The following is a 15,097-nucleotide window of genomic DNA, read 5'->3' on the forward strand; positions in this document are numbered from 1 at the left end:
CCTGCCCCGCTGCTCTCCCCGCAGAGGCCAGACCGGGTTCGCCATTGCCATCAACTTGCTGTACGGCATGGCCTCGCTCGCCAGCACCTTCGCTCTGCTGCTGGTCAGCGAGCGGGCCATCAAAGCCAAGCACGTCCAGTTTGTCAGCGGCGTCTACGTGGTCAACTTCTGGCTTTCTGCCCTTCTCTGGGACATCATCAACTTCCTCATCCCTTGTGCTCTGATGCTGGTGAGTCACCCCTGACACCCCGATACCCTCCTGTCCTCCCCTTGGGTGGGAGCTCTGGGTGCTGCTGCTCTGGGAGAGCTGGGATGTGTGTGGGTGCAGGGAAAAGGATGAGGCCACTGGCATTGTCTCAGTTAATAGAAAGGACCAGCAAGAAAGCTGTCCCTTGGTCCTGCTGGGAGCTGGGCCATGGCCAACCAGCCGGTTGGGTCGGTTGACTGCAGCCCCTGGCACCTGAACGCTTGGGTGTGGGCACTAGAAAATCTCAAATACGTGGGAGCATGGAGAGAAATTCTCCAGATCTGCCCTTCTGCGTCCCAGTCTGCAGAAAGAGGGCTTCCCTTGGGGACAGGCGTGGGCTGCTGGCAGGAACCATCTGCGAGGGGGTATCCGGGTCGGTGCGGTGCTGCCGTTCCCGTGCTGCCTGGGCTGCTGAGACAAGGAGACATCGCTTGTGGTCCAGACAAATGTGCATTCTCCTCGCATTGGTGTGCCTCAGGTGATATTCCAAGCCTTTGACGTGCAAGCCTTCACCCAAGACAGCCACCTGGTTGATGTGATGTTGATCTTCCTCCTTTATGGCTGGGCCATCATCCCCCTCATGTACCTCCTCAGCTTCTTCTTCTCGGTGGCAGCCACGGCCTACACCCGTCTCACCATCTTCAACATCCTCTCAGGCACGGCCACCTTCCTCGCAGTCACCATCATGAGCATCCCAGGTGGGTCGCTTCCGTCTGTGCCTGCCCAGCACCACACCCTGCCGTCACCAAGAAGATCCAGCCCCCAAGGGGACTCTTGCATCCCAGGGCTGTCCCCACACTAGCAAAAAACCCCAATGACAGTCCATTCTCACCCATTAAACGTGACAAAAACTGTTGGTTTTTCTTCTGAACTTGGAATTTATCAGGGTCTTTCTCTAAAACCAGCTAACTCCAATCTGTTGATCCTCCTGTGCTCCTCTTTCAGAGCTGGGCTTGGTGGATCTCTCCAAAACCCTGGATAAAGTCTTTCTCATCTTACCCAATTACTGCTTGGGCCAATGCATCAGTGACTTCTACCAGAATTACGAGTTCATTCAGTTTTGTACCTCCTCCGTTGAAGCCATCTTCATCTGCAAGGCATTCAGTGAGTCTCTGTGTTGGTCCTCACCTGCCCATCCTGGCCATCCCACCATAGCTGCACTGGGGGGGTCTCTGTGGGGTGGGTGGTGGAGCTGGGCAGTATCGTGGGGCCTCTAACCCTGGGCAGTAGCTCCAGGTACCACTTTAAAGCAAAAACCGGGCAGCCTTTGACACTCATAGGTGATCCAATTAAGGAATCTTTTCCTTACTAATGATTTGGAGGAAAACGTGGGCTAGGGAAAGTTTCACAGACAAGTAAAGAAATCCCAGTCCCAGAGTGACTTGATCTCCTCTGCGTGCCTCCAATGGGCATCTTCTGCCAGATCCCCTCCAGACCTGAATCCTCTTGTGGGAAGCGTTAGAAAGAGCTGTGGGCAGGGAGCCAGTGTGGGCTGGGCTGGAGATGAGGCTGGCAAAGCTTTGGGCTCACAGCTTTCTCTGGAGCTTATCTGCCCCTCCCCAGGGTGTGGATTGACCCAAGTCTTGATTTTGTTCCATCCCTGCTCAGATATCAGTTATCAGATGAACTATTTTTCCTGGGAGGCACCTGGGATTGGACGATACCTGACCTCCTTGACCATCCAGGGTTTCTCCTTCCTCTTCCTCCTTTTCCTCATTGAGACAAACCTTCTCTGGAGACTGAGAACTTTGGTCTGTGGCATCTGCAGGCGGCGCAAATGGGTGAGCTGAAGCGTATGGGAGGGAGAAGTAAGGTGCCCTCCAAACCAAGCCCAGGAGTCCCTGCGAGCTGGAGACAGGCTCTCTTCACCTAAATCATCTTCCCGGGGAGCATCCCTGGAGCAGGTTGCTTGGAGGGGCCGATCCTGTTGAGTGTATGGGTTGGCAAAGGGAGCGAGGCATCCCCAGAGGTGGCTGATGGAAGGGATGGATCCTGCCTGGGTTGGGGACACTGGAGGAACCCATTTGTCCCACAGCAGCTAGGTGGCAAAGAGCGTTTTTTCTCCCCCGTGTTTAGGTGGCACTGCTGAACAGGGTGTCTGTGCTGCCAGAGGACCGGGACGTGGCAGATGAGAGGAAGAAGGTTTTGGAGTCGCCACCAGAATTGCTGTCATCCCTCAGCAGCCCTCTGGTCATCAAGGAGCTCACCAAGGTGAGGAGAGCATGGCCCTTCCTGAGCATCCTGCTGCCAGCTGAGCCGTGGTCCTCACGGGGCTGGTAAAGCCACCGCTTGCCTTGCCATCGGGCGGTGACCGGCGTGGCTTGTGTGTTGGTCTCCACCAGGTCTACGACAGCCGGGAGTCCCTGCTGGCGGTGGACAGGATCTCCTTAGCGGTCAGCAAAGGGGAATGCTTTGGCCTTCTTGGCTTCAATGGAGCGGGCAAAACCACCACCTTCAAGATGCTGACTGGTGACGAGAGCATCACATCAGGGGACGCCTTTGTGGATGGCCACAGCATTCTGGCCAACATCAAGAAGGTATCGAGGGCTGCAGGGGCGGAGGGCAGCGTTAGAAACAGTCCTGCGTCTGCCTGGGCTGGGCCACCTTGCAGGTGCCTCTGAGGAGGACACGGTTGCAGTTGCCAGGGGTGCAGGTAATATCTCGGGGACGTTGCGTCCTTGTCTGGCCCAGCTCTCTGTTATCTGGCCCCTCTCCACTGGGATGACAGATGTGAAACAAATGGAAGCCAAACCTTGCGAGGGAGGCAAACCCTTCATCAAAGGGTTTAGCTCCGTAGTTGGAAATGTGAGAAATGCGAGTCAGTGATCACAGTCGGATGACGGTCTCTCTAACACAAGAGGGTCGAACCTTTCCAGACCCTGCTAGAGGTCTCCTTGCTGGGAATTGCCCACTCCCTTTGGAAAAGCAAGAAATGAGCAGGGACCAGGCTTTCAGTTCAGTCCCTGGATACCTCTACCACTGTCAACCCCAGACAACGTCAGGCAAGGAGAACATGGGGAGGGTCTGCCCTGAATGCCCTCCTGGCTTCCCCCCCTGGGACTCTGCCTTCTGTTGGGCTCTTGTCCCCACAGGGGACCAGGATGTGGGGAAGGCACAGACCCCCCAGTGCTTTCCTTCTCCTGAGAGCCTGGGCCATCTCAAACGGCCCCTCACAATGAGGAACCAGCTTGGGAAACGCAGCGTGAGAGCACGCGGTTGCCATCCCGAGGCGCGCTGCCTGTGTCCATCCCCGCCAGACCGGCCGCTCCAGCGACGGGGGAATTTCCCTCTCGTTTCACCTGCGGTTTCGGAGCTGCAGCTCAGTCCCCATCGCTTTGAGCAAAAAACTTGCAGAGGTGCAACAAAGCCCCATGGGTGCCAAGGCACCTTCTGGCTTGGACACCTTGCCGAGACCCGCCTGTGAGCTAATCGCCATTGGGTTCCTCTTGCCCCAAGGTCCAGCAGCGGATCGGCTACTGCCCGCAGTTCGATGCCCTCCTGGACCACATGACGGGCCGCGAGACCCTGAGCATGTACGCCCGGCTGCGGGGCATCCCCGAGCGCTACATCGGCAGCTGCGTGGAGAACATGCTGAGAGGGCTGCTCCTGGAGCCCCACGCCGACAAGCTCGTGAGGACCTACAGGTGAGGGGAGATGTGGAGACACCCCATGCCCTCTGCGCCTCGTCTTGCGGAGCTCTCCCTGTGCTCATATTGGGTCTCTGTCCCCATCCCCGTCTCCTTCGGCAGCGGTGGTAACAAGCGGAAGCTGAGCGCTGGCATTGCGCTCATCGGTGGTCCCCCCGTGATCTTCCTGGATGAGCCCTCCACCGGCATGGACCCCGTGGCCCGACGTTTGCTCTGGGACGCAGTGACGCGGACGCGGGAGTGTGGCAAATCCATCATCTTCACCTCCCACAGGTGACACTTGTCCGGGCAGGGCTTGGCCTGAGAGATCGGGGAGCGGCCAGGAGGGTGGTGGGGTCCAGGGGATGGGACCCACCTCCAGAGCCTGGTGGATGGGCTGGCTCCACCCAAATCTCCCTCCTCCAAAAACCCGGAGAGGAGACAATCCACCTCCAGCCCCTTTCCAGAAGCTTCTGCTGTTTTGCCTCGGTGCTGCTTGCCCCGCTGAACAAGTCCTCTCCTGCCCCGCAGCATGGAGGAGTGCGAGGCGCTGTGCACGCGGCTGGCCATCATGGTCAACGGGCAGTTCAAATGCCTGGGCAGCCCCCAGCACCTGAAGAGCAAGTTCGGCAGCGGCTACACCTTGCTGGCCAAAACGCGGAGCGAGGAGGAGGGTGAGCTGCAGGTCTTCAAGGCCTTCGTGGAGAAGACTTTCCCAGGTACCGTGAGCTGCCGGAGCGGGTGCTCTCCAGGGGAGGGCAGGGTGCTTGCTCGTGAGCTGCAGCGCGTTTCCTAACTCAGAGCCTCTCCTTGCTCGTCTCTCCCAGGCAGTGTCCTGAAACACGAGCACCAGGGCATGGTGCATTATCACTTGACCAACAAGAACCTCAGCTGGGCGCAGGTAAGAGGGCGCTGGAGCACGTCCCACCCCTGCGCTGGAGGGGCAGCCCTATTCCTGCCCCTTCGCACGCTCTTGATGCTTTGCTTTCACGCTCAGCTCTTCCTTTTCTTCCAGAGCCGCTCTCTGTCCAAAATCCAGGTGATTTATATAAAACAAGCTAATTAAAAAGTGGTTTTCCCCCTGACCCTTTCCCACCTCCTGGCCCAAACAGGTCACCCGCAGGTACGGTCAGTGTGCGACACCCAGGCGCCGGGACCGCCCCATCCCACCCCCGCACGGCTGCCCTGGCCGCAGCGCTCCGGCGGGGAAGCGGGGTCTCCCTGGGCGGCAGGACCTGATTTTGCCTTTGTTTGTACCTCTCAGAAGATGTCATGAAGGCTCTGGAGGGGCTGGAAGGGATGTGTTTGTAGTTGTGTCCTTCCCACCCCGCCTCTCCCTGCTGGGGGCAGGGCGCTGGTGGGCACAGCATCGACCCCCAGCACCCCTCTGCTCTCTGCGCTGCCCCGCGGCCCAAGGGCTGGGCACCCCGGCTTCTGCTGCCGCCGGCAGGGACCGGCGCCGTCCCGCCCGGGGCTACGGGCATGGGCTTCACCAAGCTGCGGACCCTGTTGGATCCCAGCCCAGGGATGTAGATAAAAAAAATGTATAGGGAGAGAGTATGTAACTATCTGTATACAGTATACATAGTTATATGTATAGTATATACACATAGTTATATACTCTCTCTATATAAATATATATAGTATACAGATATATGTAGTATACAGAGTTTTTATATACAGTATGTAAGTATATATGTAGGGGTTTTGTATATATCTGTATATATATACTCTGTATATAGTGTATATAGTTTTTTATATATCTGTATACTTATACAGATAGTATACATATATATGTATACTCTATACGCTCTGAATGCTCTCTATATAGAGTATATAATATAGTGTATGGTGTAGAATATATAGTAAATATATGCTATATATAACGTACATAGTATACAGATTATATAAAACCTATATATAGAGTATATAACTATATATAAAAACTATCTGTATACTATATACAGATAGTTATGTATAGTATATGCAGTGTACTATATAGGTTTTTATATATTATATATATGGTTTTGTATATATAACGTATTGAGGAGAAACCTTGGGCTGGGATCCCAGCCCAGGGATATATATAAAAAACCATACATATATATATCTAAGTATATATCTTTTATATATAAGCAAAAACTACAGCTACACATCTGTTTTTAAAGGGGGTCAGGTACTCTGCTAAATAATCCCCCTCCTGGCTTCCCACCGCCCACTGCCAGGGAAGGTTTCGCTTCCCCCGGGTCTCCCGGGAGGAAGCAGCTTCCTCCGCGTCCTCCGTCGCACCCGCGGGGCTCTCCCGCAGCCGAGGTGCGCTGCCGTAGCCCCCGCGCCGTCCCTTGCAGGTCTTCGGGGCCTTGGAGAAAGCCAAAGAGAAGTACCGCCTGGAAGACTATTCCGTGAGCCAGATATCCCTGGAGCAAGTCTTCATGAGCTTCACTCGCTTCCAGCACTACACAGAGGACAGAGGGAAATGAGCAGAAGCCCCCACTGGTGCCCTTCGTCATGGACTGGCCCTGCTGCCTATACATAGTATACATAGAGACAGTAATTTATATATCGGCGTGTCTTAAATAATGTATAAATGTAAGAAACTTTTCACCGGGGAGGGGGGAGAGGATGGCGGCGTTCCTTCTGCCGGCGGGACACAAGTGGTGCGTGTGCATCGCCTGCCGCCGCGGCGCCGGCGCGGGTCTGGGTGTGAGTGTGCGTGTGCGCGTGACACTTCCACTCCCCAGCCTTCATTCCCATCTCTACAGCAAAAAAAAAAAAAAACAAACAAGCCCAAAAAGCAGGGGGAAACCTGGATGGGTGGAGATGGGCGTTGGGGATTGGGCTGGCAGCGGAGGAGCTGCTGTCCCCAAACAGCACTGCGCTCCCCCCACGCCCCCCTTCCCTGCCCAACGCTCGCACCCATCAGGACGCTGCTTCGTGGTCTTCGCCCGCATGTCGACGTGTTTCGTTAGGTGGTTTGCTCGTGGTTTAACAGGAGGCTGTCAAATAGCTTAGATCCAAACCATTCGCTGGGTTCATTAGGATGCGCTGTGGTTGCCCTTAGAAGCACTGTGTGTCCAGCTGGAGGGGACAAGGCAAGGCTCCCGACTCCTCTGCGTGGCACGGAGGAGGCCCCGTCTCCTTTAGCCTCTTAAAAAATGCTGTCCCCTCCTGCGTGCTTGCCCGTGGGTGGAGGCAAGCCTGGCCCGGGGAGCTGGCACCGGCCCGAGCTGCGCCGGGTGCTGGCGCCGGGCGGCAGGGTTAATGGCGAAACGCCCCGAGCGCGGCCCCTTGGCGCAGCACGTGATGGGCACGGCTGCGGAGCCGGAGCTCGGGCTGAAGGCAGCCACGGGCGAGAGGTGTCGCAGGGGGCCTGGGGACGCTGCTGGGCTCTAATTGCGTCCATGAAAAGGTTTAACCAGCCGCACTGCCCCGCAGCGTGCTATGCAGCCGCAGGACCGGTTTTGAAGGCCAGCGATGCTCTCGCTGCGCCCGTGTCCTGCTGCGCTCTCCCCTCACACCCCACAGCTCCAAGCAGAGCGTCCCCCTCCTCGTCCCCGTCCCCTCCGCAGCACGCCGGGCTGCTCCGGCAGCAGGCAGGGAGCGAAGGCACTGGCCTGCCCTTGCCCGGCCGTGGGGGATGCTCTGGGCACGGTGCATTAGGCACCAGCACTGCCTGCGCCGAGCCGGAGGCAGCACCTGGGATTTCTTTTTTGCCGTTTCCCAGTGGTTGGGTTGCTTTTTTTGTTTGTTTGTTTTAAATCCGTGTTGATTCTTGTCTGTCCTTAACTAGTCCCTGTGTCACCTGGGGGCAGTCCCCTTCGGGCCGGCTGCTCCACGATCAATGCAGAGCTATTTGCACTATAGTAATACACACAATTGCACATATAAAATGAATTAATATTTATGGCGAGGGGTGCTGATTCCCTTCTAGCGATCGCATTGTCAGGGGTTGGGTTATATTTTTGGGTTGGGTTTTTGTTTTGTTCCTGTGACTGACTCATTCTTTCCTGTTCCATTTTTTCCCTTTGCCTAATGTTGTTGTTCAAAACGATGGTGCATCATGTTACTAAGAATTTCCCTGGATCTTAACGATGTGTGTTTTTATTAGTAAGCAGCCAGCAGGTGAACGGCAGCCCTGGAACACCTCGGAGCCCTTCGGAGCTGCTGGCATGGAGGGTTTGCTCCCTGGGAGCATCCCTGCAGGCGGTAGAGCCAGGGGCACCGTGCGGTGAGAACCCCCCAGCACCAGCAATGGTCCTGGGGCAGCGCCTGTGCACGGGCGGGGGGTGCTTTCTGGTGGGAGGGTGCCTGGAGCCACCAGGAAATTGCTGGGACTCCCAGTAACTGGGTTTTTTTTGGAAAGGGAGACATGGCAGGAGGCAGCAGAGCCTCCGGGGCTTTGCCTGGGATGGGGAGCAAAGGGGGGTGTGTGGGAGGGCTAGATGCTAAATTGCAGCGTGGGCTTACACCAGGCACCGCAGGCTGGCAGCACCCCGAGGGTGGCGGCAGGAGAGCTGGGACCCCCCAGCACATGTGTCTTGTTGCAGTACCGGTGACCCCCCCTGCAAGGCCTGGTCCTGCGGTGGGTGGTAGAGGAATCAATGGCAAGGACGGCATCCCCTGACTCCTGGCCTAAACGAAGAAAGTCCTAACGAAGCAGCGTTTCTCGGTCACACGGTGCTGTAACAACCCTCCCCGCCCGCCGAGGCAGGAGCTGCCGGCGTGGTGCCGCTCGCTCCATGGCGGTTACAGCCGCGGTGCCGAGTGGCAGCCGGCCGGGGCAGGAGGCAGGACCAGGATCGCCCAGCGGCTGCTCGGGCTCAGCCAGGTTTCGTGGGTCACGGCTGCCGCTGGCAAGGCTCTGGCCCCCCGGGCTGCGGTGGCCGTGTGCGGTGGGAGAAGCATCACAGGTCCCAGGCGGCTGCTGCTCCCTCCGGCTGCAGTGTGGTTGTTATTCCCATCATAGGAATAATAAAGATTTTTTTTTTTTTTTTTCAAGTGGGTGTTTCCTGGCCTCCTTTGCCCTGGTGGGCTTGGGCTGCTCGGGCTGGGCTGGCCTCCTGCTCTCTGCTCTGCGGGGGGAGGACATGGGGAGTGGGGGGGGAGGGTTGGGGGGGATGTCCTCCAAAACCTGACCTGGAAGGGCTCAGTGCATCCTGGAAAAGCCCACGGGCCGAGGGATTTTTGTGTGCCAGGTGCCACTGGGAGCAGAAGGGGGGGGTCCCCATCCCTTCCACTGCAGGCAGCCACAACCACCCTCTCTTAGCCCCCCCCTGCACCCCAACAGCCATGGGCAAGGGGGAGACCTTGAGCTTGGGGCTCAAAATGGCTTTTGTCAGAGCAATGTCAAGGGCCTCCATGGCAGTGGGGGGCTGGCCCTGGCACCCTCATTCCTGCAGCTTGACCCACCTACACACTGCAGCCTGGCTCTGACCCACAGCCAGGGTGCTCAGCCCCCTGCCCATGCCACCTGCAGACACCCATATGTCCCCCCAATCCCAAACATACACCCAAGGCAGCACCAGCCCCTGGCTGAGCCCAGGGAGATGAGGCCGCACTGGGGCAAGGATGCAGCTCTAAGAAGACAGGGAGATGCTCCAAGCCCTTTGCCTCCAGAGCAGCATGGTACCTGCTCGGCCACGAGCATCCGCGCCGCACAGGGATGCCTCGCTCCACGCCAGCCCAGGGCACGATGCTGCACCCCAGCCGCTTCACCACCTCCTGCAAACGCATCCTCCCCGTCCCGCAAGCGCCTCTCCACTGGCAGTTTCAGCGCTTTATTGTGTGGCGGTCCTGCTACAGCACCCCGCTGTCCTCCCCGTGGCTACGGCCGCAGGGGGGGATCCGCTCCCTCGTCCCCAGCATGGCACCGCAGTGTCCCTGGGAGCTGGAGGCTGCAGGAGCTGCAGCGGTCCGAGAACTGGCACTTAAGGAATCCTGGCTGGGGCCACACGCTGCTCCTCCACACTGGGCGCAGGGAGCGGGCGCGCGGCCGGGCATGGCTGTGGTCCGGTCCCACTGGCTGGGCTGGCAGCGTGGGTCACTCGATTTCGGTCATCTTTTAAAAACGTGGTTTTAAAATGCCACTGATTCTGGGTTCTGACCAGATGCTCTCAGCTTTGTTTCTCTTAAAAAAAACCAAACCCAAACCTTTCTTCCCTTTTATGAGCAGTTTTCGATTTTGGCCAGAAATTGCTGTGCCCACCACTCCTCCAGGTCAATGGGAACAAAGTCTGAAAGAGAGGGGAGGGAGAGAGGAGAGCGTAGCAGAGCAGCTGGAGCAGGGAGCAGAGCTCCGGGGGCTCCCCCTGAGCCATACCATTTGCCACTGGAAAAAAACAACACCCCAAAATTTCCCCCACCCCTGTGCCCTGTCCCCAAAAGGCCAGACTGGGTTTACAGGGACCTTCTCTTCTTGGGGACTTCTCAGCCGCAGCGGGAGCCCCCAGGCTGTGTTCACAGCCCTTACTCCAGCTGCCATCAGAGAAGCATGGTGTCCCCGTCCCCGCTGCACCCCGGCTTGGTCCTGCTTGGCCCCGGGAGGGGCAGGTCCCCACGGCAGGACCCGGGGGGCTCCTCTCCGGCACGATGTTGAACCCACCTTGGCGGCTGGAGAAGGCATGATTCCCAAGAGAGTCATCAACCAGGCGTCCTGCTTGCTTGGGCTCCTCCGATGGGACATCCCCACCCCAGGGCTGGGGGCCAGCTGCCCCCCCGCACCCTCCGAGCGGCCTCAGCACCGGCAGGACAGACCCAACCCAGCCCCTCTGGCACATTCAGCACTGGGATCCTCCTCCTCCTCCCATCGTAGCCCTGCTCTGGTGCCCGGCTGAGCCCACACCAGCTCATTGCACCCGTGAGCCCGATGCACTCCAAGTGCCACGATGGCTTCCCACTTACTTTTCAGTCCGGGGTTGGGGGTCTTCTCTACGTACTGCACGGGGCCGCAGGCGCTCTCCCCGCTCCGGCTGCCGTCCAGCTGCTGCTCTACCTGCTGCCAGGCTGGGGAGGGGGGAAACAGGCAGTGGATGGTTTTGGGATGGGGATTTCCCAGCTGCGGGAGAGGAGCAGGAGCTGGCGCGAGGGAGGGCAGCTGCCCAGGCTGGGGACCCCCATCCCTGCCGCCGCGGTCCCCAGCACGATGCAGCTGCCTCAGGAAGGACCCCGTGTCCTCCAGCCCCCCCACCCCGGGATGCGACGGCGAGCGGGTGCCTGCCCCCAGGGACGCTCTGCCCTCACCTTCATAGACGAAGCGGACGTTCTCCTCGTGAGCCAGAGTGTAGCACTCCTCGGGGGCCGAGACCTGCTGCGGCAGCACCTGCGGCCTCTTGCCGTTCACTCTGTTGAAGACGAGTTTCTGGGCTGGGCTGTCGAGGGAAGCCGGGGGCAGGTGAGGGGGGACAGGCAGCTCTTCCCACCACGGTTTAGAGCAAGGACAGGGGTTGTTCGGATGCCCCAGGTTGCCCCACGGCATGCACGGTTGCCCACAGCCCTGGCGAGGCCAGGGGCACGGTTGCAGCCAGCCAGCCCCGCTCAGCCCTGTCCCCAAGGGAGGGGACCAAAAGGGACCCAGCCCCCAGGAGAGGGGGTTCCTGCGCAGAGAGGGGTGCAAGCAAGGGGAGCTCCCCCGGGAAAAGCACGCGCTGACTGTCTCCCACCCATTCTCCAGCCCCGGCACCCAGTGCAGTCCCTAAAATAAAAATATCTGCCACCAAAATTGCTGAAATATCAGGAAAATGGAAGTGAAATCCAGTTAGGCACCGGGCGGGGGGATGTGCCTTCGTGCCGTTCTCCGCAGACCAAGCACCCTGCTTTGCTGGAGCAGCCCCAGCCCCCAGCACATTCCCAAGGTGCCCCAGGACTGGGACAAAACTCTCTGCCAACTGGGAGCAGGTCAGGCTTCCTCGGAGCTGGGATCCCCTTCCAAGAGCAGGGCGCTTAAACCAGCCCCAGCCTGGAAACAGCAAAACCAGGCAGATCAAAAGGAAAGGTTTGGGATGAGCCTTGTGGGCACCTTCAACGCCAAACTGCAGTATTTTGGCTTTTTTGCCCAGCTTCGGGGCAGGACAGGTCTGCAACGGCCACGTTTCTCATGGGACAAAGTCTAAGGGGCCGCGGGAGCACAGACGGGTTATGGTTTGCAGGGCGGGCAAACACAGGCAGCCCCTGCCTGCACCTCCCCTGCCTGTACCTCGCCTGCCGGTTCTGCAGGCAGGGCCTGGGGCAGGGTAACACACCCCAAACCACACATGGCTGGGGGGCACCGGGCAGGCATCCCTGCCTGCTGCAGGCAGGGCAGCAGCCAGGAGCGTGCCCAACCAGCCTGAAGGAGGGTAAGCAGCCGCACCAGTTAATTAGTGAAAGATCCCAGGAAGGAGGGGAGCTGGAGGGGAGGCTTTTCTCAGCCATTTCTTGATGCTGGAGGAAATGGGCAGAGCTGCCCGGGCCCCACAGCTGCCTGCTCTGCCAGGCTGGGGGTTGGCCCCAGCTCTCCAGCTGAGAAAGCATCTCTTGAGGAGAAGCAGCCAGCACCCCTCCAGCTGCTTAAACCCCCTCCAACCCCCGCCCAGCGGCTCCAGCTATTTCTGCTAGAAGTTGGGAGTTTCTCCCAAAAGATACTGCCCCCCTTCCTCCCTTGAGGGACACAGGACAACCCCCAAACCCTCCCGTGGGCCACCGCAGCCTCCGTGGATCCAGGGCTGCAGCCGGGACCTGCCAGCCCCGGGGGCCAGGCGGTTACACACCAGTCCCCGGTGCGGTGCGGGCGCCCACGCTGGCGCGGCCAGTGGGTTTGTGCAATCGGTGCCTTCCCGGGGCTTGCGGGCGGGTTACACAACCCCAGCCCGGCCGGGCCCCCGGCCCTCCTCGGCCCCGGCACCGGCACAAGGACAGCGGGACCCCGGGCAGCGGGGACCCCCCCCCGCCCTGCTCCCCGGGGCAGCGGCACCCCGGCCAGCGGGACCCCCCCCCGCCTGGCCTCCCCGGGGCGGGCAGCCCGCCGCTGCCTGCACTTTGCCCGCTCCACTGGCCCCAAATCCCGTTCCCCCCCGTGCTTTTTGGAAATAGCCTCTGCCTAAACAGCCCCGGGGGGAGAGGGGGCACCAACTCCGGTGTGTGTCGTGCCCCCCCGAGGGGCGGCCCCCGCCACGAGTGTACAGTCACCGTGGGAAGCGGGCGGGGACCGGCAGCGTTCAACCCCCCGCACGTCCCGGCATGCGGGCACCGAGCGACGGCCCCCGGCCCACCCCCGCCCCCCCCCGGCCCCTCCCCCGCGGCGCGGCCCGGCCGCCCCGGTAACCTTTCCCCAAGGTCACGGCCGCCGCCGCGGGGCTCACCTGGCGGGGGGCCAGGCGCCGGGCTGGCCCCGGCCCCGCAGCTCGCCCAGCTTGCTGCTCTCCACCGCCTGCTGCGTCGGACCTGCGGGCGGCGGCGGGGCGTCAGCGCGGCCCGGGGGAGCGGAGCGGGGCCGGTGCCCGCGCACCACCACTCCCCCCCCACCACCCCCCCTTCCCCGGGGTCCCCGGTACCTGTGCGGCGCTGCGTGGCCAGCTTGCTGGGGCCGCGCGTCAGCGTGTACATCCTGCGGCCCCGCACCGGCACCGGCCCCGGCCCCGCACCGGCCCCGCCGCCCCCGCCCGAGTGCGGCGCGCGCCCCTCGCCGGGCCTTTAACGGGCCGGGCCGGGCCGGCCGCCGCGACACGCCCCCGCCCTTAAAGGGCCCGCGCGGGACGGGCGCGGGGGGCGGCGGGGCGGCCACGGAGGCGTGGGAGGGAGAGGCGGGAGGCGCGTGGGAGATGTCGGAGAGAGGCGCGGGGAAGGTGGGAGACGTCGGGTGTTGTGGGGGACACACGGGCCGCGCGCGGGATGCATAGGGGGCACCCGTGGGATGTGGGGGGACACACATGGGACGCACGTGGGATGCGGGGACGCACATGGGACACGCGCGGGACATATAGGGGGCACACCTGAGACGTGGGAGGGGGACATGGGACACGCAGGGCACATAAGGGGCATACATGGGATATGGAGACACGCACGGGACACATAAGGGGCACACATGGGACGTGGGGACACACATGCAACACGCACGGGACACATAGAGGGCACACGTGGGACGTGGGGACACATATGGGACATGCACGAAACACACGAGACACACGGGACACATAGGGGGCACATGTGGGATGTGGAGGGCACACAAGAAACATACAGGGGACACGGGGGCACACGTGGGACATGGGGACACAGAGGGGGCATGCATGGGGCCCATAGAGGGTACACGTGGGACATGTGGGAGATCCGGGACGTGCTCGGGACGCATAGGGTGCACACAAGGACCGTGGGGACACATGGGTCAGCAGGAGAGAGGGCACAGGAGACATATAGGACACAAGATGGCACAGGCACGCAGGGGACACAGGAGTCACAGGGAACGCAGAGGGGACATGCACGGGGACATTCAGGAGACAGGGGACATGGAGCCATGGGACACACAGGGGACACATAGGAGTCACTTCTGGGACACACAGGGGACAGTGAGGGGGTGCAGAGGCAGGGCTGAGGTGCCACCACCATGGGAACAGCGCTGTGATGGACCCAGTGAGCCCCGAGCCACGCACCCGATGATGGCCCGGGAGCCGCAGGCCACCCCGTGGCACAGGAAGCCAGGGCGGGCGGCCGTGGCCCGGCCATCGCGGTGACCTTTGGAGCGGGGAAGGCGCATCGAGGTCTCCCCACGTGGCGGAGGTGCAGCCCCGGGACGTGACCCCGGGCCGGTCCCCGGCCACCCTGCAGCATCGCCTGTGGCTGGGTGGCACCCAGGGTTTTGGGGACAGGCCATGTGACAAACCCACCGGGGTCTTCGGGGATGCTCCAGCCTCGCTCCGGGGGCAGCAAAGCCACCCGGCTTGGGTGACCTTGGCCTTTCTGCCCTGCCGGCCGCGTGGCTGCAGTGGCACAGCTCTGCTAGGGCGGGAGGCGGTGCGGGAGGGTGCCCGGCCCCCCAAAAGACCATCCTGTGAAGCAGGGCCTGATCCTGCAGGGTGCCGGGCACCCAGCAGCTATCGGCCCCCCAGCCCTACAGGATGCGGCCCTCGTTATGTCCTTAAATACCACCGTGACCCAGGGGGACCCCACCACCAGCTTGTCACCTGCCCTGTCACCCAAGGGGTTGTGCCTCAGTTTCCCCACCTGAGATCTGCCGAGGATTCACGCCCCGGGGTGC

General features: G+C 60.9%; 2 protein-coding genes across 4 annotated transcripts in view; one reads left to right on the forward strand and one right to left on the reverse strand.

The window, feature by feature from the left end:
• Positions 1-7,962, forward strand: part of ABCA3 (ATP binding cassette subfamily A member 3) — a 31,135-nt gene extending 23,173 nt beyond the window's left edge. For all 3 annotated transcript variants that reach the window (XM_075165772.1, XM_075165774.1, XM_075165773.1), the window contains 11 exons: positions 25-229; positions 726-945; positions 1,193-1,351; positions 1,856-2,028; positions 2,324-2,458; positions 2,590-2,784; positions 3,704-3,891; positions 3,997-4,167; positions 4,405-4,592; positions 4,701-4,774; positions 6,222-7,962. In XM_075165772.1, coding sequence (XP_075021873.1) covers positions 25-229; positions 726-945; positions 1,193-1,351; positions 1,856-2,028; positions 2,324-2,458; positions 2,590-2,784; positions 3,704-3,891; positions 3,997-4,167; positions 4,405-4,592; positions 4,701-4,774; positions 6,222-6,353 — 1,840 coding nt within the window. In that variant the 3' untranslated portion in view covers positions 6,354-7,962. The remainder of the gene's footprint in view (positions 1-24; positions 230-725; positions 946-1,192; positions 1,352-1,855; positions 2,029-2,323; positions 2,459-2,589; positions 2,785-3,703; positions 3,892-3,996; positions 4,168-4,404; positions 4,593-4,700; positions 4,775-6,221) is intronic.
• Positions 7,963-9,629: 1,667 nt separating this feature from the next.
• MCRIP2 (MAPK regulated corepressor interacting protein 2) lies at positions 9,630-13,510 on the reverse strand. Its single transcript, XM_075165775.1, has 5 exons — positions 13,401-13,510; positions 13,209-13,290; positions 11,113-11,240; positions 10,774-10,875; positions 9,630-10,106 (listed from the first exon to the last, which is right to left on the reverse strand). Exons 1-5 carry the CDS (start codon positions 13,450-13,452, stop codon positions 10,036-10,038), a joined length of 435 nt encoding a protein of 144 aa, XP_075021876.1. The 5' UTR covers positions 13,453-13,510; the 3' UTR covers positions 9,630-10,035.
• Between the last annotated feature and the right edge of the window lie 1,587 nt (positions 13,511-15,097).

This window comes from Calonectris borealis, chromosome 16 (assembly GCF_964195595.1).
Source record: "Calonectris borealis chromosome 16, bCalBor7.hap1.2, whole genome shotgun sequence".
Lineage (NCBI taxonomy): Eukaryota > Metazoa > Chordata > Aves > Procellariiformes > Procellariidae > Calonectris > Calonectris borealis.

Excerpts from the sequence above, each read along its gene's own strand:
- MCRIP2 (XM_075165775.1), bottom strand. The coding sequence starts at position 13,452 with ATGTACACGCTGACGCGCGGCCCCAGCAAGCTGGCCACGCAGCGCCGC. Across the intron at positions 10,876-11,112 it reads CGTCCGCTTCGTCTATGAAG|CCTGGCAGCAGGTAGAGCAG; the intron begins GTGAGGGCAGAG and ends CCCCCTCCCCAG. Across the intron at positions 10,107-10,773 it reads CCCCAACCCCGGACTGAAAA|ACTTTGTTCCCATTGACCTG; the intron begins GTAAGTGGGAAG and ends CCTCTCTTTCAG.